The sequence below is a fragment of the Symphalangus syndactylus genome, chromosome 13 (genome assembly GCF_028878055.3).
Source record: "Symphalangus syndactylus isolate Jambi chromosome 13, NHGRI_mSymSyn1-v2.1_pri, whole genome shotgun sequence".
Lineage (NCBI taxonomy): Eukaryota > Metazoa > Chordata > Mammalia > Primates > Hylobatidae > Symphalangus > Symphalangus syndactylus.
In genome coordinates this window covers 95,457,046-95,480,702 of record NC_072435.2, presented here as the reverse complement: position 1 = coordinate 95,480,702, position 23,657 = coordinate 95,457,046, and the positions used below count along the sequence as shown (strand labels likewise).

Sequence of the window (23,657 nt, the reverse complement as noted above, 5' to 3'; positions counted from 1 at the left end):
CAGTTGGATGAGATTAATTTTTCTTCTCTTCTAGTTTGTCATTCCTTCTGAAGTGAAATCTGAATGTCATCAAGATCAGCCACGTGCAATTTCTATTCAGAGTTCTGAAATGATTGCCACAAATACAAGGCACTGTCCAAACTGTCGACATGCTGACCTGGAAGCTTTGTTTCAAGACTTTAAAGATTGTGATTTTTTTAGTAAAACATATACCAGCTTCCCCAAATCTTGTGACAATTTTAATCTTCTACATCCAATTTTCCAGAGACATGCTCATGAACAGGATACCAAAATGCATGAAATTTATAAAGGAAATATTACTCCCCAATTGAATAAAAACACTCTTAAAACTTCTGCTGCCAAGGATGTTTGGGCTGTGTACTTTTCTCAATTTTGGATAGATTATGAAGGGATGAAAAGTGGAAAAGGACGGCCAATAAGTTTTGTAGACTCATTCCCTCTTTCCATTTGGATTTGTCAACCAACAAGATATGCAGAGTCACAAAAAGAGCAGCAGACTTGTAATCAGGTATCTCTAAATACATCACAAAGTGAATCTAGTGATCTGGCTGGCCGATTGAAGCGGAAGAAGCTCTTGAAGGAGTATTATAGTACAGAGTCTGAGCCTTTGACAAATGGTGGTCAGAAGCCTTCTTCATCAGATACATTTTTCAGATTTTCCTCTTCCTCGTCAGAGGCAGATATTCATGTCCTAGTTCACGTTCATAAACATGTCAGTATGCAGATTAATCACTACCAGTATCTGCTTCTACTTTTCCTGCATGAGTCACTTATCCTGCTTTCAGAGAACTTAAGGAAAGATGTAGAAGCTGTAACTGGCAGTCCTGCTAGTCAGACATCCATTTGTATTGGAATTTTACTTAGAAGTGCAGAACTGGCTCTTTTGCTCCATCCAGTGGATCAAGCAAATACTCTTAAGTCTCCTGTTTCTGAAAGTGTGAGCCCAGTGGTACCTGATTATTTGCCTACAGAAAATGGGGATTTTTTGTCTTCAAAAAGAAAACAAATTAGTAGGGATATAAATAGAATTAGAAGTGTAACTGTTAATCATATGTCAGACAACAGATCTATGAGTGTTGACCTTAGCCATGTCCCTTTAAAGGATCCTTTGCTTTTTAAATCAGCTAGTGATACAAATCTGCAAAAAGGCATTTCTTTTATGGACTATTTATCAGATAAACATTTAGGGAAAATAAGTGAAGATGAAAGTAGTGGACTTGTTTACAAAAGTGGCTCAGGAGAAATTGGATCAGAAACAAGTGACAAAAAGGATTCATTTTATACAGATTCAAGTAGTATCTTAAACTACAGAGAAGATTCGAATATGCTTTCATTTGACAGTGATGGTAATCAAAACATACTTTCAAGTAGTTTAACTAGTAAAGGAAATGAAACCATAGAGTCCATCTTTAAAGCTGAAGATTTGCTTCCAGAAGCAGCTTCACTCTCTGAAAACCCGGATATCAGTAAAGAAGAGACCCCCTCAGTTAGAACACTTAAATCACAGTCATCTTTAAGGTAACAACATTTTATTGGCCTTTTTAAAAATTAGTTTATTTTGTGGAGTGTGTGTGCCTATGAGTGTATTTTGTTTTGAGGCAGAAAAAATCATGAAAAAATATGGCATTATTAACATGTAGAAGAGTAGATGTTTCAAAATATGAAAACACTTTGAGCTTATACGTTTAAATGTAATTTCAGCTATGGATGCTATATACATATTTTAATTTTTTAGAAGTATTTTTTAGATAGAATTCTTTTCTCTATATGTAATAACTTTCTAATAATTTTGTTAACAGTGGAAAGCCTAAGGAACGTTGCCCACCCAACCTGGCTCCTCTCTGTGTTTCTTATAAGAATATGAAAAGAAGCTCTTCACAAATGTCATTGGATACCATTTCACTTGACAGCATGATATTGGAAGAACAGTTGTTAGAAAGTGATGGAAGTGATAGCCGTATGTTTTTGGAAAAAGGTAAAGTTATGATATGGTTTAAGAATTCATATTACATACATACACCTTAGGAGAAAAGGAATGCTTTTAGTTCAATAATTGTTAACTGTACCCATGCTTTTTAAAGTTATTGAACCTAACTAAAAATAACTGAATATTTCTACTTATATTCAGTAATTGTTAATTGTTAATAATATTTAGTTATTTTTAGATATATTCTAATTATTCATTATAGCCCCCCAAAAAGACTTATTTATACATACATGGACTGTACAAGAGTACCTAACTTTCCTCTAATGGTTGTTCCATTGTTTCTTTTAACCAGATACTCCTGCCTCTCTATGGCTGAGATCCAGCAATTATATGTATGCAGTCATTTAGACCATAAAGCAGGCGACATTAAGGCTACCAGCCTCTATTACAGAGACTCCTATATTTGGAAATTTGATTAGGTGGGCTTAATTTGCATGGTGAATTCTACTGATTTACAAAATTAGGATTCTTTCACATATATGATAGTATATGGTGTAACTACATGATTTTCCCATTTTATTGAGAGACAACCGATACCCCAGTAAAGACTGCTAGAAATGACTTAGAAGGTGTTAGTTGCATCTCCCTCATTAAGGCATTAAGGAGTTTGTAAACAGGAATTAGAAGCATGGGCCATAGTCAGAAAGTAGTTGCTGCAGACACAAAAACATAGGAGACCAGAGGCAAATATGAATTACTTTCTTTTTTCTTTTCTTTTTTTTTTTTTTTTTTGAGACGGAGCTTCACTCTGTCGCCCAGGCTGGAGTGCAGTATTTTGATCTCAGCTTACTGCAACCTCTGCCTTCGGGTTCAAGCAATTCTCCTGTCTCAGCCTCCCGAGTAGTTGGGATTGCGGGCATGCACCACCATGCCTGGCTAATTTTTGTATTTTTACTAGAGATGGGGTTTCGTCATGTTGGCCAGGCTGGTCTCAAACTCCTGACCTTGAATGATCCGTGCACCTCCGCATCCCAAAATGCTGGGATTACAGGCATGAGCCACCACGCCTGGCCTGAATTACTTTCTGTTTGAAAGGAAATAAGCCCACTGATTTAGTTGAAAAGCTTAGATTAGATAATTAGTAACATAATAAATATAACAAGTGTATAATAAGTAATAATATAATATGTATTATTGATGTAAGTACCATAATGGTAGCTACCATTTATTGCCAAGCAGTGTCTGTTTTGTTCTATCACAGAATACCACAGACTGGGTAATTTATAAAGAACAGAAATTTATTTCTCACAGTTCTGGAGGCTGGGAAGTCCAAGATCAAACTTCATCAAATTGTAAGCGTTGCATTTTGCAGTCCTCTGGAGGTCAAGAGAAGCTACCTGAAGCCTCTTTTGTAAGGGCCTAAATCCCATTCGTGTAGGGGCAAGCTCTCATGGGCTGATCACCCATTAAAGGCCCTACCTCTTAGTACTATCACTTTGCCAACACGTGAATTTCGAAGGGACGCATTCATACTGTTGCAGGTGCTTAAATAGTTTAGTTCTTTTAATTTGAATTACAACTCTGTAATAATAGAAGCTAACATTTATTGAGCATTTACTTTGTGTTGGTACCATTCTATATGCTTTGTATATATATTAATGAATTTAAACCTCACAATTCTATCAGTAGTATACTGTTATCTTCAGAGAGTGGTTAAATAACGAATCCAAAGTAACACAGCTAATTAGTGGTTTAAATTCCGGTGTTCTGGCTCTAGAGCCTATTGTCTACTATGTACCTAATTGCCTCAACCCTGTGAGGTATAAGTGCTTATTCTTATCCTTCTTTTACAGATAAGGAAACTGAGGCTCCTGAACTTTAAGTAGATTTCCCATAGTCACATTATTGTACGCGGAACTGGGATTGCCTTTCCTGTTATTCTTTTTTTTTTTTTTTTTTTTTGAGATGTAGTTTTTTTTCTTGCTGCCCAGGCTGGAGTGTAGTGGCGTGATCTCGGCTCACTGCAACTTCTGCCTCCTGGATTCAACTGATTATCCTGCCTCAGCCTCCCGAGTAGCTGGGATTACAGGCACCCACCATCACGCCTAGCTAATTTTTGTATTTTTAGTAGAGATGAGGTTTCACCATACTGGCCAGGCAGATCTCGAATTCCTGGCCTCAGGTGATCCTCCCATCTCAGCCTCCCAAATTGCTGGGATTACAGGTGTTAGCCAACATGCCTGGCCTCTTGTTTGTTATTCTAAGCTAATATTTACTAGGGACTTACTATACCAGTTACTATTTTAAGCATCTTACATGTATTTAATCTTCAAATAAATTGAGGTAGGAACTGTTATCTTCATTTTAAAGGTGAGGCAAACAAAGCCTAGGGAGGTAAGCAGCTTGCCCAAAGTTATACAGCTAGTAAGTGGTAGAGTTTAGCATTTGAACCCAGTTAGTCAGACTTCAAAGTCTGAGCTCTTCTATCTGACACAAACACATCTTCTTAAAAAAATTTACTCTTTACATAAGTCAGAGAAAAATCTCTCTGCTAGATTCCAGTTTACTTTATCTTGGTGGGAGACACTAGTCAGTTTACCTTACATGATAGATGATATTTAATAACAACAATAGCAAACATTTATTAAACCACGCCAGTCATGTTGCCAAGTGCTATAAAACACATTAATTTATCTAATCCTTAAGACCATCATATGAGGTGGTTATTATTATTGATCACTTTTCTATAGATTTAGAAACTAAAGCTTAAAGAAATAAGGTATCTAGTCCAAAAGTTATAGCCAGGAAGTAGTAAGAGGCAGATTTGTCAGCTAGTCTGACTGATGAGCCCAAGTTTTTAACCAACCATTAAGCTGTTCTAGCTCCCTAGACTTGGGGAATGTGTACCATACATAAACAAACACTGTCTAACTCTGTTATAGTTCATAGCAATCTTTCTAGCATATCACTTAAATGTAGAAGAGGTACTAATATGTGTCATGAAAATCTATTCTAGATTTCAGATAGCTCTCGTTCCCTTGTGTCCCCTTTATGATTTAAAATCCTACCTTAACAGAGGATTTTTGTCCTATGATCAAAATATATTTCAAAAACAATGTTCTTGTGGCAGATAACCCTACTTAATCTGAAAGCATCAGTGATTTTATTATTTCTAATAATTAAATAATAAGTAAAAGTGACTACCACTCAATGTGGAAAACTTGGAAAATACAACCACAATTTGGAGAGTAAAATCACCAAAAAGTCTCACATTCACAATATATCAACTGTTATTTATTTTATGAATTTGTGTATGTACCCATATATATGTATGTTTGCTGTCACATTATGTATTTGGCTTGTAACCTACTTTTTATCATCTGTAAGTATTCTGTAATATTATTTAAACTCCTTTGAAAATATTTTTAAGCCTATTGTCATAAGAATGTACCATAGCCTTTTAAAGATTTTCCTGATGGTGGATGTTTAGATTGTTTGTAATTTATCAGTTATAAAAGTGCTATAATTATATTATTGTTCACAAATTTTTGTCTGCATTTTTGATGACTATCTTAGAATATATTCCAGCAGTAGACTATTTTTAGGATCTTAAAAAGTGTGGACTTTCTGTGTAACATTTTAATGATATACATTCCTGGTTCTTTTGGACAGTGACTTATTTTTATGTCAGGGTCATTAATTTTCATTGGAAGGAGACTCTTGGTATTTTGTTTTGTTTTAATTTTACAAGAAATATATGAATATTCTCTCATTTAAAAAGGAGAATAAGGGAGATACTAAGGTGATATCTTCAATTTTTACTCTAGGCATTTCCATAAACCAGATAATATGGAAATGCCTAGAGTAAAAATTGAAGTTATCACCTTAGTATCATATCACCCTTACTGTCTCCTTGATATCATTCTCCACTGCAGAAGTAACTACCGTCAACTTTTGGTATATATGCTTCCAGGCTTTTATCTATGTATTTTTATATACGTGTGTGGGTGTGTCAGATACATACAAAGGCGTGTGTATACAAAAAGATATGTATGTGCATGCGTGCATGTATACATATTTGTGAATGTATGTACGTATTTATGAACGCATATAAACACATAGCTGGACTATCAGCCTACCTCTGGTCCCTAACTAGTCTTTCCACATCTCTTCTTATCCATCTGCAGTTTATTCTTTATTCTGTAGCCAAAATACATATGTTTTTTTGATACCAAGTCTCTGTCGCCCAGGTTGGAGTGCGGTGGTATGATTTCAGCTCACTGCAACCTCTGCCTCCTGGGTTCAAGTGATTCTCTTGCCTCCTCAGCCTCCCAAATAGCTGGGATTACAGATGCGTGCCACCACACCCAGCTAATTTTTGTATTTTTAGTCGAGGTGGAGTTTTACCACGTTGGTCAGGCTGGTCTCGAACTCCTGACCTCAGGTAATCCACCCGCCTCGGCCTCCCAAAGTACTGGGATTACAGGTGTGAGCCACTGTGCCTGGCCAGGCAAAATGCTCTTTTAAAAAATACAAATTTGGCCGAGCGCAGTGGCTCACGCCTGTAATCCCAGCATTTTGGGAGGCTGAGGCGGGTGGATCGCGAAGTCAGGAGATGGAGACCATCCTGGCTAACATGGTGAAACCCCGTCTCTACTAAAAATACAAGAAATTAGCCAGGCATAGTGGCACACGCCTGTAGTGCCAGCTGCTCAGGAGGCTGAGGCAGGAGAATCACTTGAACCCAGGAGGCGGAGGCTGCAGTGAGCGGAGATCGCACCACTGCACTCTAGCCTGGGCGACAGAGCGAGACTGTCTTAAAAAAAAAAAAAAAAAAACAGAAAAGAAAAAACAACAACAACACAGATTTGATCATGTCATTTTCCACTGTACTGCTGATAACTTGTAATTACTTTAAGGCTATTAAATTAAAATCCTTAACATTACTGACAGTGCTCTGTGTGATGTGGCTCCAGCTAACTTTTTCTGATGTTTTCCCATGTACTCATTATACTTCAGATGGATCATAGTTTGTTTCAGTCTTCATCTCACTTTCTTTACTGTGATAAACTTTTCCATCTCAGTCTGTTGTACCTGTTTCTGGAATGCTCTTTTTCTTTCTGTTTATTTTATTATTTTTAATTTTAATTAGAGTGGTTAAGGATAACTCTTGGCTTTATTTTTCCCACTCATTATTTTATCCACTCACTGTTTTTCAGAGTCTTTTTGCTCTCCTTGCAATTATTCTTCTCCATTTAAATTAAAAAAAATTTTTTTTAAGGGGGCCAGGCACAGTGGCTCACACCTGTAATCCTAGCACTATGGGAGGCCAAGGCAGGCAGATCACTTGAGGTCAGGAGTTCAAGACCACCCTGGCTAACATAGTGAAACCCCGTCTTTACTAAAAATACAAAAATTAGCCAGGCATGGTGGCGCATTCCTGTAATCCCAGATACTCAGGAGGCTGAGGCAGGTGGAGGTTGCAGTGAGCTGAGATCACACCACTACACTCCAGCCTGGGCGACAGAGTGAGACTCCATCTAAAAAAAAAAAAAAATTTAAAGGGAATCTTTTTTTTTTTTTGAGATGGGGTCTCACTCTGTCACCCAGGCTAGAGTGCAGTGCAATGGTGTGATCTTGGCTCACTGCAATCTCTACCTCCCGGGCTCAAGTGGTCCTCTGCCTCAGCCTCCCGAGTAGCTGGGACCACAGGCGAGTGCCACTACGTCTGGCTAATTTTTTGTATTTTTGGTAGAGATGGGGTTTTGCTGTGTTGCCCAGACTGGTCTTGAACTCCTGGGCTCAAGTGATCCTCTCTCCAAAATGCTGGGATTACAGGTGTGAGCCACCACACCCAGGCTTGTTCACTTGAGCGGAAATATTATTTTATCAGAGATGTCTTCTTAACCCCCGATGATGTTAGGAACCCCTTATGAAATGCCTTTATTAGCCCCTCATACCACAAATGTATTCACAGGTATCTTCCCTGGGTCATTTATTTAATAATGTATTGAGCACCTACCACATTGCCAAGCACTATGTTAGAAGCTGACTATAGAGTAGTAAATATAATAATAAATTGAGACTTATGTTTTGTATGTCTTTAGGTTTTCTTACCTAATTTTTCTATTCATTTTTATGGCATTTTTTAAAAGTATTGATCTGTGATGGCTACCAGATTTTTTAAAAAATTGTCTTTTACCACAGATAGTTTGAGAAATACTGAATTATAGCACATTCATTGTTTGCTAACTAATTAGAATCTGATTTTTCTTGGTCCATTTTTTAAAGGAGGCAATGCTTGAGAAAGAGTTGAAGGGATAGTCCATTTTTGTTAAATAGGCATAGTGTTAGATCATGTGTAAAACTGACTTTAATTTATTAATTTACTTTTGTATTATTTCAGGAAATAAAAAGAACTCAACTACAAATTACAGGGGCACAGCAGAAAGTGTGAATGCTGGTACAAACCTACAAAATTATGGTGAAACGTCTCCAGATGCCATCAGTACAAATTCAGAGGGTGCTCAGGAAAATCATGATGACCTGGTAATAGTCATTTCAAAGAGATTCTATGAAGATAAATGCCACCAACTTTATTTCATATTTGACATGTATATATTTTGAGACACTCATATATGAAATGAATTCTTAGATGGTGGGCAATTCATTTTGCAGCTTTTGTTCTTGAAAATGCTTCCCCCCAATCAATTGTTTTTCCTTTGATTTTACTTTTCTAAATTTGTTTTATTCACGTTGAGGAGTGGAGGCTCTTTCTTTTTTCTGTGTTGCTTTTTGTGTTTTTATTTTATTTTTTTTAGAGACAGGATCTCACTCTGTTGCCTAGGCTGGAGTGCAGAGATGTATCCATAGCCCACTGCAGCCTTGAACTCCTGGGCTTAAGTGATCTTCCTGTCCCAGCCTCCCTAGTAGCTGGGACTATAGGTGCACACCACCACACCTGGCTGTTTTACATTTTTTTGTAGATATGGGGTCTCACTGTGTTGCCCAAGCTAATGGTTTCTTTTAAGCCCTCATGATGCAGTGAAATACTTATGGGAGACTTGAAAAATATATTGTGTCTAGCTTTTGATGAAAAACATTTTACAATCCTTGTGACCTAATTTTTTTTTAAGTAAATGAAAGGTTTTTACTATCATGGAACAACTGTGTTCTGTAGGTCACAAGTATACTTTTGGTCTGGTAGGTCACATTTGTATTTTTAGAAGGTAATGGTAGTTTCCTATATTATTTCTTAAATTTTGTTTTGAACTGCTTGGCATACTAATATTATTTATGCAATCATTAATAGATGTCCGTTGTGGTATTTAAAATTACTGGTGTTAATGGGGAAATTGACATCCGAGGGGAAGATACAGAAATCTGTCTTCAAGTGAACCAGGTGACACCAGACCAATTAGGCAATATCAGCCTTCGACATTACCTTTGTAATCGTCCAGTTGGTAAGTTTTTTTTTTTTTTAATTACTTTTCATATACAATGGTTTAATATGTTTTAACTTTTATATATGTCTCACCAGCAATCCTATCTTGGCTATAATTGAATTCAAGGAAAATTACATTTACTTATTATTTGTAGTTTGTGGTTCTTTCTATAGTGTGTGGAGCTTCAATAGGAAGATATAGCATAATAGTTCCATGGTATAAGGGGTAGTAGAGAGGAGTGATTTTGATGAAGAAAATTTTTGTTTTGTTTTATTTCGTCTCCAAAAAACTCATTTTGTTTGAAATTATTCCTGGCTTTACTCTATGGAATGAGAATGTGTGTGTGTGTAGATGTAGACAGATAAAAAGGCAAAATAAAATCACATTAATCAAGTTGTTTGTTGGTAAGTTCTCTTGTTCAGCAAGTTCACTCTTGTTTTTCTTGCTATGGGAAAGAACACTAACCATTACCAATTTGTGGCTGTTTCTTTTACCTTCTATTTTAAAAAATAAAAATATTTGAATTTTGAAATATTTAAATCTTTGGAGTTAGATTTGAACTCTTGCATTATTTTCTGGAATGTTAATAAGTAGTAATAACACTAATTAAATATAATTCTGTACCTGGAATACAAGGTTCAAGAGTAATTCTCCACCTGGAATTGTGAATGGAGACCTATCCTTGGTGTAAATAAATACACACATCTTTAATTTCTTGCAAATCTCCCCCTTTCACAAATACGCATATATTTGACCTGTTTAAGACTAGTCACACCCACGCTGAAGAAAAATAAAATATCTTCTCATTATGAATTTTTGAAACGCCATCATGAATTGATATAGCAGTCTTCTTATGAGGACCCATGGGATAAATAACTTTCATACCTCAGAAACTGAAACAGCTTTGCCTTTCCAGGACGAGTTTGTTTTTATCTTAAAGGTTATGTAAGTTGCAAAACTGATCATATTTTTATCTTTTTTGCTAGGGAGCTCATTTTTGGTCCACCTTTTGGTATAGGAATTTAAATAATGCATTTTGGGTTATTAATCTTACCAACTACTTTTCCCTTTTCCCTTCCATCCTTACTTTTTTCCATGTCTCCTGATTTTTTAATCAGATTATACCATGTGCATATTGCCTCTTACTCATTTTGGAACCAAGTAGCATAAAATAAATGAGCAAAATGGTTACCCTGAGTGTGAGTTTACAAGTAATTTACTTCAGGGGTTTCACTAGGAACTCGTGTTTTTTAAGTTAGATATTCTATTATTGGAATTTTAAAATTTGTTTTTAAACTATGTGTTTATACCTCTCTAGGTAATCTATAAATTTTTTGGGGGGACAGGGTCCAAGCATAAGTAAATATAATTTTACACACACACACACATACACACACACACACACACACACTCTCTCTCTCTCTCTCTCTCTCTTCCCTTAAACAATTTAATGAGGTCTTTTCTGTTTACTTTTCCATTATTTAAGGACCCAATTTAGTGAGGTTATTTAAGGACCCAATTTAAAGAGGAAGGTACAAAACCTCAGGCTTTTGTTACTTCTTGAGAAATGGCTTAAGAGTCACTTTAAATGTCTGACTTGTTTCTGATTCACAGCCAACATTTGAATGTATAGTTAGTTACACAAACACACACTAAGTATCTGAGGCATGTAGCACACCTGAGTTCTATCATAACGTGTTTTTCTTGTTATCAAAAAAACAGAAAATACAAAAAAATCAACATTATTGTAGTAGAAAGTTGCCATAAAATATTGAAATTAGTGTGTGTACGTATATTGTATATGTACTATAGAATATCATTTAAACTAGGGGTAAATAGTAAAACTAGTATTATTTTAATGTACTACATGGCACATAATTGTAATATTAATGAATAATGCTACAAACATTTTTGTATGTTCATTTTCCTTAGGTTCCGATCAGAAAGCTGTAATTCATTCCAAATCCTCTCCGGAGATTTCTCTGAGGTTTGAAAGTGGGCCTGGCGCTGTAATACACTCTTTACTTGCAGAAAAAAATGGATTTCTGCAGTGCCACATAGAAAACTTCAGCACTGAGTTTCTTACATCTTCTCTTATGAATATTCAACATTTTTTGGAAGATGAAACTGTTGCAACAGTAATGCCAATGAAGATACAAGTTTCTAACACAAAAATAAATTTAAAAGTATGTTAATAAATAATTTTATATTTTCACGTTCGTTTTCCTTATCTGGACTTTCATTCATGCCTAAGAATGTGCCTTCTCTATAAAATATATTCTATCAGCATTTATTAAAATGATTTTGTCTTTTTTGGTAAATGATATAGAGATCTTTTTTGGAAATTAGGAAATATATAACAGGCAAAATATAACAGGCAGTTTTCTTGCTGTATCAGCTGAAACATATAAAGATACATGTGTTATCTTTAACTCATTAAAAATATGACCGACCTGAAGTAATGTGGCAATGTTATTTTTCTTTCCTATAGGATGATAGTCCCCGGAATAGTACAGTATCCCTTCAACCAGCTCCTGTAACTGTACATATTGATCATCTTGTGGTAGAGAGAAGTGACGATGGCTCTTTTCATATCAGAGGTATATATGAAAAACTATTTATTTATTTATGAGATGGAATTTTGCTCTTGTCGCCCAGGCTGGAGTGCAATGGCACGATCTCAGCCTACTACAACCTCTGTCTCCCTGGTTCGAGTGATTCTCCTGCCTAAGCCTCCCGAATAGCTGGGATTACAGGTGCCTGTCAACACGCCTAGTTAATTTTTGTATTTTTAGTAGAGATGGGGTTTTACCATGTTGGCCAGGCTGGTCTCAAACTCCTGACTTCAGGTGATCCACCCGCCTCAGCCTCCTAAAGTGCTGGGATTACAGGTGCGAGGTACCGCGCCCGGCTGATGAAAACCCATTTAAATGAACACCTACTCAAATTTGGAAATTAAATTATTTACATACTGATTGTTTCTTTTCACTTACTATATTTCTTATATGTATATACACATGTAGTAGTGGAAGACTGAGGGACACCTTCAGTACATTGTAATAAAGTATCATCTATATATGTACTGGCCTCTACCCTGGAAAAAACCTCATATATAGTTGGTTTAGTACCTGTTGTACAAATGTGTTTTGAATGTTGTAGAAAGTGAGAGAGGCCTTTGATCTTACTCGTGTCTCTCAGTTGATCTCTTTCTTAGCTTTATTTCCTACTTATACTCCTTATAATGGTACTTACCTTGCACTTCTCTGCACCTTGCACGTCTCTACGTTCTTACTTGCCTTGTTACTTCTCATTGGAATTGCTCATCATTATGTGGATTTTATTCATCTTTCCATTGTTCTCTCACCTGTCTTCATAGTGACACTTTCTTTTTTTTATTATTATTATTATTATTATTATTATTATTATTATTATTATTATACTTTAAGTTCTAGGGTACATGTACCCAAGGTGCAGGTTTGTTACATAGGTATACATGTGCCATGTTGGTTTACTGCACCCATCAACTCATCATTTACATTAGGTATTTCTCCTAATGCTATCCCTCCCCCCAGCCCCCCACCCCCAACAGGCCCTGGTGTATGATGCTCCCCTCATTGTGGCCATGTGTTCTCATTGTTCAGCTCCCACTTATGAGTGAGAACATGCGGTATATGGTTTTCTGTCTTTGGGATAGTTTGCTCAGAATGATAGTTTCCAGCTTCATCCATGTCCCTGCAAAGGACATGAACTCATCCTTTTTTATGGCTGCATCGTATTCCATGGTGTATATGTGCCACATTTTCTTTATCCAGTCTATTATTAATGGACATTTGGGTTGGTTCCAAGTCTTTGCTATTGTGAATAGTGCTGCAATAAACATATGTGTGCATATATCTTTATAGTAGCATGATTTATAATCCTTTGGGTATATACCCAGTAATGGGATTGCCGGGTCAAATGGTAATTCTAGTTCTAGATCCTTGAGGAATTGCCACACTGTCTTCCACAGTGGTTGAACTAATTTACACTCCCACCAATGGTGTAAAAGTTTTCCTATTTCTGCACATCCTCTCCAGCATCTGTTGTTTCCTGACTTTTTAAGATCGCCATTCTAACTGACACGAGATGGTATCTCATTGTGGTTTTGATTTGCATTTCTCTGATGACCAGTGATGATGCGCATTTTTTCATACGTCTGTTGTCTGCATAAATGTCTTTTGAGGAGTGTCTATTCATATCCTTTGCCCACTTTTTGATGGGGTTGTTTGATTTTTTTTCTTGTAAATTTGTTTAAGTTCTTTGTAGATTCTGGATATTAGCTCTTTGTCAGATGGATAGATTGCAAAAATTTTCTCCCATTCTGTAGGTTGCCTGTTCACTCTGATGATAGTTTCTTTTGCCGTCCAGAAGCTCTTCAGTTTAATTAGATCCCATTTGTCCATTTTGGCTTTTGTTACTATTGCTTTTGGTGTTTTAGTCATGAAGTCTTTGCCCATGCCTATGTTCTGAATGGTATTGCCTAGATTTTCTAATCGGGATTTTATGATTTTAGGTTTTACATTTAAGTCTTTAATCCATCTTGAGTTAATTTTTGTGTAAGGGGTAAGGAAGGGATCCAGTTTCAGCTTCCTACCTAACGCTAGCCAGTTTTCCCAGCACCATTTATTAAATCGGGAATCCTTTCCCTATTGCTTGTTTTTGTGAGGTTTGTCAAGGATCAGATGGTTGTAGATGTGTGGTGTTATTTGTCAGGCCTCTGTTACGTTCCACTGATCTGTGTATCTGTTTTGGTTACTGTAGCCTTGTAGTATAGTTTGAAGTCAGATAGCGTGATGCCTCCAGCTTTGTTCTTTTTGCTTAGGATTGTCTTGGCTATGTGGGCTCTTTTTTGGTTCCATATGAAATTTCAAGTAGTTTTTTCCAATTCTGTGAAGAAAGTCAGTGGTAGCTTGATGGGGATAGCATTGAATCTATAAATTAACTTGGGCAGTATGGCCATTTTCACGATATTGATTCTTCCTACCCATGAGCATGGAATATTCTTCCATTTGTTTGTGTCCTCTTTTATTTCATTGAGCAGTGGTTTGTAGTTCTCCTTGAAGAGGTCCCTCACATCCCTTGTAAGTTGGATTCCTAGGTATTTTATTCTCTTTGTAGTAATTGTGAATGAGAGTTCACTCATGATTTGGCTCTCTGTTTGTCTGTTAATGGTGTATAGGAATGCTTGTGATTTTTGCACATTGATTTTGTATCCTGAGGCTTTGCTGAAGTTGCTTATCAGCTTAAGGAGATTTTGGGCTGAGACGATGGGGTTTTCTAAATATACAATCATATCATCTGCAAACAGGGACAATTTGACTCCCTGTTTTCCTAATTGAATACCCTTTATTTCTTTCTCTTGCCTGATTGCCCTGGCCAGAACTTCCAATGCTATGTTGGATAGGAATGATGAGAGAGGGCATCCTTGTATAGTGACACTTTTTTATAATCTGATGTGAGTTCTTTCACTTCTTTTGGCACTTTTCTGTACGTTAGTTACTTGCGGTATATTGCCTGTGTACTTAGTTCACCTTTAATGTTTGCATCTCCACTCTAACAAAATTTTTAAGGTCGCTAATGTAAGGTCTGTGTCTTTTAAGGTAGTGAGTAGTGGAAAGAGCGTGAGTCAGTAGATTTATATGTTCTGGGCGTCACTATTTTAGTAGCCAGTTGAAGGAATGACATGTGCATCTGTTTCATCTCCTATCAAAAACCTCATGAAATGACAGAAAATGTCAGCTAAAGAATAAAGTCATTAACAGTGCTACAGAAGAAAGGACAGGACAATTTCAGATGTAGGAACAGTTTGTGGGAGACTCTTAAAGAGTCTTTTCCTCTGTAGTTTGGGAACAACTGGAGACAGACATAGGAGAAAGGCCAACGAAGATCAAAATGGTAGCTTCATTACTGATAATAACTCAGGTGGAGAGGATAGCTTAGGTCTGTGAGAAGACTGCCCAGTCCTCTTTCCCAAATGTGTTAGCTCCCAAAAATTCAGGTCTGTCTTATAAAAGAAAAAACAGAAAAGAATGCACCCTCTTGGCAGGAGGTACAGCATATGCCAAAGCAAGAGACTGAACCACATATATATAGTTCTTTAAAAAAAACCCAAAAAACCGTCAATCAGATAAATCATACCTTCTTCCCTGGGAAGCAGGAGAAACAAGACCAAAAGAATCTAAGAGGACTACATGACTGAAGTTCCTCTTCAAAAATAGGAGGAATCTCCCCAACAAGATACTGAGGTTAGAATTAGCCCCTGAGGCAATAGCATGAATAATATGGGCATTCCTTTTTGGGATCCTCTCCTGTGCCCGTGCCCAGTAGTAGACTTCAGTAGGGTTTACATATAGACTAAAATATTGAGGGTAGATTATGCAGCTGCTAAGCCCCCAGGAAGGGAATGATTCCCTATCCAGTTAACAAACTTGATGTATCTCACCCAGTAGAGCAAGCTTTCCTTTCCCACAGTCACTAGAGGTTGGCTATGGCAAATAGAAACAGCATTCATAGGCAAGAAAATGGGATAAACATGAACAAGAAAATAGGAAAATACAAGACATTCAACAATTCTGAAACATTTGAAAGTAACAGTACTAATCAGCTTTTATAATTATAAGCTAGAAATGCTCTCTAGCTGATTGAGTAGAAAAGGAGCTTGGTGAAAGATAATTGGAATGAATCGAATTGAGAGTCCAGAGATAAACTCTTACATTAATTGATCTTTGGCAAAGCTGGCAAAACAAGTCAATGAGGGAAAGAATAGCCTTTTCACAAGTGGTGGTGGAATGACTAGATAGCCACATGAAGGAAGCTGAACTTCTTCCTCATACAGGCATACTTTAAATATATTGCAGATTGGGTTCCAGACCGCCGCAATAAAGTGAGTATCACAATAAAGCAAGTCATACAAATTTTTCGGTTTACCAGTGCATATGGAAGTCATGTTTACACTATTATTATGTCTTAAAAAATGTACATAGCTTAATTTAAAAATACTTGATTGCTGGCTGGGCACGGTGGCTCACGCCTGTAATCTCAGCACTTTGGGAGGCTGAGGCAGATGGATCACCTAAGGTTGAGAGTTCGAGACCAGCCTGGCCAACATGGTGAAACCCCTGTCTGCTAAAAATACAAAAATTAGCTGGGTGTGTTGGCGCACATCTGTAAATCCCAGCTACCCTGGAGGCTAAGGCAGGAGAATTGCTTGAATCCAGGAGGCGGAGGTTGCAGTGAGCCAAGATCGTGCCACTGCACTCCAGCCAGAACAACAGAGCAAGAATCCGTCTCAGAAAAACAAACAAACAAACAAACTTGATTGCTAAAAAATGCTAATGATTATCTAAACCTTCAGTGAGTCATAATCTTTTTGCTCGCGCCTCAAGGTTGATGGCTGCTGACTGATGACAGCCATGGTTGTTGAAGGTTGGGGTGGCTGTGGCAATTTCTTAAGACAACAGTGTTCAATTTTTCTGTTTTCTTGCCTGTGCTTTGGATGTCCTGTATTAGAGTCCATGGCGAAATCTGAGGTCATGATGATTTTCTCGTGTTTTCTTTTAAGAATTTTATAGAATTAGCCATTAAATTTAGCTCTTTAACTCAGATGTTCAATTTGAGTATGGGTAAGGATTAAAGACACATGGGTTTATTTCTGGATTCTTAATTCTGTTCTACTTGTCTGTATGTCTGTCTTTGATACTACCACACTGTCTTGATTACCAACTTCCTTTAGAGTAAGTTTTAAAATTGGAACATGTGAGTCGTCCAACTTTATTGTACCTTTTCAAGATTTTTTTTTTACTCTTTTGGGTCCCTTGCAATTCCATATGAATTTTAAAATCAGCTTGATAATCTCTACAAAGAAGCCAGCTCAACTTCTGATAGGGATTGTGTTAAAGCTGTAGATAAATTTGGGGAGTATTTCCATTAAATCTTCCAATCCATGAACAGTGGGAATTTTTTCCATCTATTTAGATCTGTTTATTTCTTTCAACAATGTTTTATAGTTTTCAGAGTATAGTAAGTTTTGTGCTTCTTTTGTTAAGTTTATTTGTATTCTTTTTGACAGTATTTTAAATCGAATTGTTTTCTTTCATTTGTGGATTCTTTATTACACATTATAGAAATGTAGTTTATTTTTGTATATTGATTTTTTATCCTGCAACCTCACTGAACTTGATTAGTTCCAGTAGGTTTTTAGTTGTTTCCTTAGTTTTTTTCTATACGCAAGATCATGTTTAATAGAAAGAATTTTACTTCTTCCTTTCCAATCTGAATGTCTTCTATTGTTTTTCTTGCCCAGTTGCCCTAGTTAGAACCTCTAAAACAATGTTGAATAGAAGTGACAATAGCAGGCCGGGCGCGGTGGCTCACGCCTGTAATCCCACAACTTTGGGAAGCCGAGGAGGGTGGATCACCAGGTCAAGAGATTGAGACCATCCTGGCCAACATGGTGAAACCCCATCTCTGCTAAAAATGCAAAAATTAGCTGGGTGTGGTAGTGCGCACCTGTAGTCCCAGCTACTCGGTAGGCTGAGGCAGGAGAATCAGTTGAACCCAGGAGGCGGAGGTTGCAATGAGCCGAGATTGTGCCACTGCACTCCAGCCTGGCGACAGAGCGAGACTCCGTCTCAAAAAAAAAAAAAAAGAAGTAACAATAGCAGACAGCCTTGTCTGGTTTCTGATTTTAGCCAACAGGAAAAGAGTCTAGTCTTTCACCACTAAGTATCATATTAGATGTGGGATGTTTATACATGATGACCTTTTATTAGACTGAGGAAGTTCCCTTCTATTTCTAATTTGGTGAGTGTTTTTATCATGAAAAGGTATTGGATTTTGTCAGATGCTTTTTCTGCATCTATTGAGATGATCATGTGGCTTTTGCCTTTTATTCTGTTGATGTATTACATTAGTTACTTTTTGGATGATAGATATATTTGCATTCCTGGGATAAATCTCAGTTGACCATGCTTTATAGTTAGGTTTGTATGTTGCTAGGTTCAGTTTACTAACATTTTGTTGATGATTATGTCTGTATTCATCAGCATATTGGTCTTAGTGTTCTTGTGTTTTTTTTGTTTGTTTGTTTTGTCTAGATTTGATATCAGGGTAATACTGCCTTCATAGAAAGTTTGGGAATGCTCCTTTTGTTTTTTGGAAGAGTTTTTAAAGATTTGATGTTATTCTTTAAATGTTTGATAAAATTCTCCAGTGAAGCCACCTGGGCCTGGGCTTTTCTTTGTGGGTAGTTTTATGATTACTGATTCAGTCTCTGCCAGCGATAGGTCTATTGACATTGTCTTCTTGAGGCTATTTGGGTAGTTACTGTCTTTATAAGAAGTTGTCTATTTCATCTAAGTTACATAGTTGTTTTTTGTTGTTGTTGTTGTTTTTGAGACAGAGTCTCGCTCTGTCGCCCAGGCTGGAGTGCAGTGGCGAGATCTCAGCTCACTGCAACCTCTGCCTCCCGGGTTCGAGCGATTCTTCTGCCTCAGCCTCCTGAGTAGCTGGGGCTACAGGTGCGCACCACCATACCTGGCTAATTTTTGTATTTTTAGTAGAGATGGGATTTCACCATGTTGTCCAGGCTGGTCTCAAACTCCTGACCTCAGATGATCCACCTGTCTTGGCCTCCCAAAGTGCTGGGATTACAGGTATGAGCCACCATGCCAGGCTTAAGTTACATAATTTTTTGTATTTTTTATTTTTATAGAGACAGGTCTTGCTACATTGCTCAGGCTGGTCTCCAACTCCTGGTCTCAAGCAGTTCTCCCAACTAGGCCTCCCAAAGTGCTGGGATTACAGACGTGAGCCACTATGCCTGCCCTAAGTAATCTACTTATTGACATACTGTTGTTTATAGTATTCCTTTATAGTATTTTATTTCTGTAAGGTTGGTAGTAATGTCACTTCTTTCGTTTCTGATTCTAGTAATTTCTTTTTCTTGGTCAGTCTAACTAAAAGTTTATTAGTTAATCTAATAATAAGCCTTTAAATTAAATCTATTAAATCTAATAAACCTTTAGTATAAAAACATAATGAATTATGTAATTAACTTAGATGAAGTTGACAAATTCTTAGGATGAAAAGTTTATTTAGTTGATCTTTTCAGAGAATAAGCTCTTGGTTTTATTGGTTGTTCTATCTCATACTACTATCCTCATACTAATATATATAGATATTTAGTTTCAAATTAGATTTTCACAATTGAACTTTTAAAGATTTATCAAGTATTTGGAAATGTTATCTGAGCATGTTATTTGTTTGATCAGATTCTCACATGCTTAACACTGGAAATGATTTGAAAGAAAATGTCAAAAGCGATTCAGTGCTGCTGACCAGTGGAAAGTATGATCTGAAGAAACAATGCAGTGTCACTCAAGCCACTCAGACAAGCCCAGAGGTTCCCTGGCCTTCTCAGTCAGCTAACTTTCCTGAGTTCTCCTTTGACTTCACTAGGGAACAGGTAATGGGAAACCTAATTCAGATTCAGCTTCAGCAATTAAATAACTAGGTATTAAGATACTAATAGTTAAAACATTGTTTACTTATTTTAATAAAATGTACCGAGTGCTTGTTATTGTGCCCAGGTGCTTTGCTAGGTGCTATGGTTAGAGTGTTGAGCAAAATAAAGAATTTAATACCTTCTGCCTTCCTCCAGTGCTATCTCAGTATTTTGGGGATTTTTCCTTGTAGATTCTTTTTTATTTGAGAAAAGTTAATATTCAAGTGTACATACTATATAATTTTACTTAATTGTTTAACAAAATTTTTTCATATTGCTGTATTTGCTTAATTTTTTTTGATGGCTTAGTAATATGGTTTTGGGTATGCTATCATTTCTGAAACATCCTATAAACATTTATTAACATTCAAGTTGCTTGTGATTTTTTTTTGCCATTATAAAGAAACAAAATGTTCAGCAGAGTTTTAATCTGTATGATAGAACCATAGAATGAGTTAATGCATCTGTTCAATGAGGATTTATTCAATGCCATCTCTGAGCTAGGGATATAGAATTGAGCAGTAGATGATCTGTGACTACTGAAGAACTCAAAGTCTAGTGGGACAGGAGTGTTCAATTGGTAGTCACAACATACTGTGTCAGATGCTATACTACAGACGAAGAGAAGTATAGGAAACTACCTCACTTGGTCGATAAGGCAAGAATTCTAAAGCTAGATTTAGAAGAAGTTTGAGAACTATTTGAAATTAACTGCATATATTTTAATGTATCTGTGTAATGCAGAAAGTTCTTAGTTTTATATCCCCGTACTTAGGAATGGCTATATTTCCTCTAATATATTTGCTCTAATATAGCCATTCCTAATTAAGAGGGAATGGCTCTAAGAGGATAAAATACTTGAACTAAGTCTTAAAAGGGTGGTGGGGGGGAGACGTATTGGCCATCTAGATGAAAATGTCTGATGGGGCGCTGTGGCTCATGCCTGTAATCCCAGCACTTTGGGAGGCCAAGGCGGGCAGATCAGCTGAGGCCGGGAGTTCAAGACCAGCTTGACCAACATGGAGAAACCCTGTCTACTAAAAATATAAAAATTAGCCAGGCATGGTGGCGCATGCCTGTAATCCCAGCTACTCAGGAGGCTGAGGCAGGAGAATCACTTGAACCCAGGAGGTGGAGGCTGAAGTGAGCTGAGATTGCACCATTGTACTCCAGCCTGGGCAACAAGAGTAAAACTCCATCTCAAAAAAAAAGAAAATGTCTGATGACACATTCAGAATTTGAGTCTGGAGCTCAGGAGAGAGGTTTGTGCTAGGTAAGTCTATTTATGATAGTTGGAGCCATGAGAGATAAGACCATCCAAGAAAGTGACTCATGACAAGAGAAGACGACCGAGCAATGGAACTAACAGAATGTCAAATTTTAAGAGTTCTTAAAAAGTAGAAGAAAAGATGAAAAGGGCCTACATAGGTTGAAAGGGATAAATATGAAACAGCTGTGGCATAAAAGCCAAAAAAAGGAGAGAGTCTGAGAAAGTAGGTGTAGTTCAGCAATGTCTAAAGCCATAGAGAGGTCCAGGAAAATTCATATGAAATGAAGTCACTATTAGACTAGGAAATTAGGAGTTAGTATTTTGTATTGGTGGGTCAAAACATGGGAACATTTTTTAAGTGCTTGATGTATGTTTCCAAGTATTGTCTCAAAGCAGTTTTCAGCTTAAGTGCACTCTCACCAGCATTGGGCATTTTTACTATCCCAAGTGTCACGCCCTTGGATACTATATAAATAGTCTGTATTTCCTGAAATGATTAAATTATCTTATCTCCCCCCTTCCCCTGCCATTTATCATTTCAGCTCATGGAAGAGAATGAATCTCTTAAACAGGAACTGGCTAAAGCTAAAATGGCTCTTGCAGAGGCTCACTTGGAAAAAGATGCTCTTCTTCATCATATAAAGAAGATGACAGTTGAATAGCAGGAGTGGCAGTCAAAACTGAAATTATAGCTCTGGAGTAGGAAGGTTATATTTATAATGTGGATGTTACCAGTTAAGGGAAGACTTTTATTTTCATGAAAAGACAATAAAACAAAATGGAATGTGATGAAGTGGTGACTATTTCAAAGCCAGTTTAGAAAGTATTAGTATGGGCATTACGATCTTTTGGTTGTTTTGTGTTTTGGGGCTTAACCCTCTTTTAAACTGTTGTGATGTAGGGAAGTCAACACATAGTGTAAAATAATTACATGCCTAATGAAAAGAAGATGTCATTTCCTAATTTTGGTATCTCATTTTTGGCATTTTTTAAAATTAAAAATGAAAACCTCTTGTGTTCACACAGATTGCTGAATTGATTTCTCCATATTTGTTAATAATTTACTATTATTTACAAAGATTCAAATGCCTTTATGACTAATGTAAAATGAAAAGAGGCTTACATTTTAAATGTTACTAAAATTATGTACTTAAATCTATCATTAATTACTGTAAAAAGTCCAAGCAGATTAATAAACTATATAATTCATGGGTTTGGAAAATCATCACCCTACTGAACTTATAAAATATCTTGAAAATGTGAAAAAAATCATTTTAAATAATGGGTACATTGTATAAGTGGAAGCTATAATTTTCAACAAAAAGATGGTACAAATGTAAAAGTAAAAAGCACAAACTATAGAAAAGCAAAATATTAGAGTATATGGCCAAGTGATTTAAAAAGCATTACTTGTACATTCCTTTAAACATTTGTTGTTAGAAGTAAAAGAGTAATTTATCCTGCTAAATTTGGCACCATTTGTAATTATAAAAATTTTCATTAGTACTATTTATATTAATTTCTTTACCTTCATTTTTTCTCCTTAAGAAGTTGATTGTTTTTGGAAAACTTTTTTTCCTGCACATAAGACAATTTCATACCATTCTTATAGTATCGTATTAGGTGGGTGTTTGCACATACTGAATTTATAAAGCTAGTTTTGATTAAAGCTCTATGTGAGATATATATACATACACAAGTCTTCTATAGTAAGAGTCATTGATGAATTTCGAATTCTATTTTGTTAGGAATTAAGGTGGAAATCAACATGAAAGAATCTCAATCATGCATTATAAAATAAAAGTACATGGGTGTTAAGAAACAGAGACTTTTAAAGATTTAAAATATATTTCTGATAGAATTTAACTAAGTGGTGTGTATTTTAAAATTCACATTCTTAAACATAAATCTATCCAAGATAGAAAATGAAATAGCTGGACTACTCTTTCTTTAAGATACTTGAAAATTTTAAACCACATTGCGACACTTTATGGTGCTTTCAATGTTTGGCATGACATACACAATGGTCCTTGTATATAAGTGCTTGGGGGAAAATACATATTTTATTTACATTAAATTTTGGAGTGATTTAGGCTTTATTGAAAACAATACTGGCCTTCCCTCCCCTTCTCTAACATCCATTTTCATTTACGTTATTTAAAATATACAGGCACTGTTTTGGGTACAGAGGATACAGCCAAGAGCAAATTGATAATAGTTTACCTCAGAGTATTAAAAAAATCATAATAAGTCATGTTAATCTAAAACTATATAATAGCCTTAGATTAAATGTGCAGAGGTCTAATTAAAGATTTAAAATGTATAGCGTATGTCCTTAGAACATTTGATTTTTAGGTATACATTCGGCAAAAACAGTCTGTTATGGAAAAGAAGGATTGATGGGACATTAACTTCTTCAGAGCTAACATTGTTTCTCAAGATTGACCTATT

General features: G+C 36.3%; 1 protein-coding gene across 6 annotated transcripts in view; it reads left to right on the top strand.

Annotated features, from left to right (window-relative positions):
- BLTP3B (bridge-like lipid transfer protein family member 3B) overlaps window positions 1-22,428 on the top strand; it is a 103,853-nt gene extending 81,425 nt beyond the window's left edge. For 4 of the 6 annotated variants that reach the window (XM_055238624.2, XM_055238627.2, XM_055238623.2 and 1 more), the window contains 8 exons: window positions 35-1,539; window positions 1,821-1,996; window positions 8,355-8,497; window positions 9,261-9,411; window positions 11,326-11,579; window positions 11,885-11,993; window positions 19,704-19,897; window positions 21,749-22,428. In XM_055238624.2, the coding sequence (XP_055094599.1) occupies window positions 35-1,539; window positions 1,821-1,996; window positions 8,355-8,497; window positions 9,261-9,411; window positions 11,326-11,579; window positions 11,885-11,993; window positions 19,704-19,897; window positions 21,749-21,868 (2,652 nt within the window). In that variant the 3' untranslated portion in view covers window positions 21,869-22,428. Of the gene's footprint in view, window positions 1-34; window positions 1,540-1,820; window positions 1,997-8,354; window positions 8,498-9,260; window positions 9,412-11,325; window positions 11,580-11,884; window positions 11,994-19,144; window positions 19,262-19,703; window positions 19,898-21,748 lie in introns of those variants that run through there. The other 2 variants (XM_063614300.1, XM_055238626.2) reach the window with 1 other exon arrangement.
- The last annotated feature ends 1,229 nt before the right edge of the window (window positions 22,429-23,657 follow it).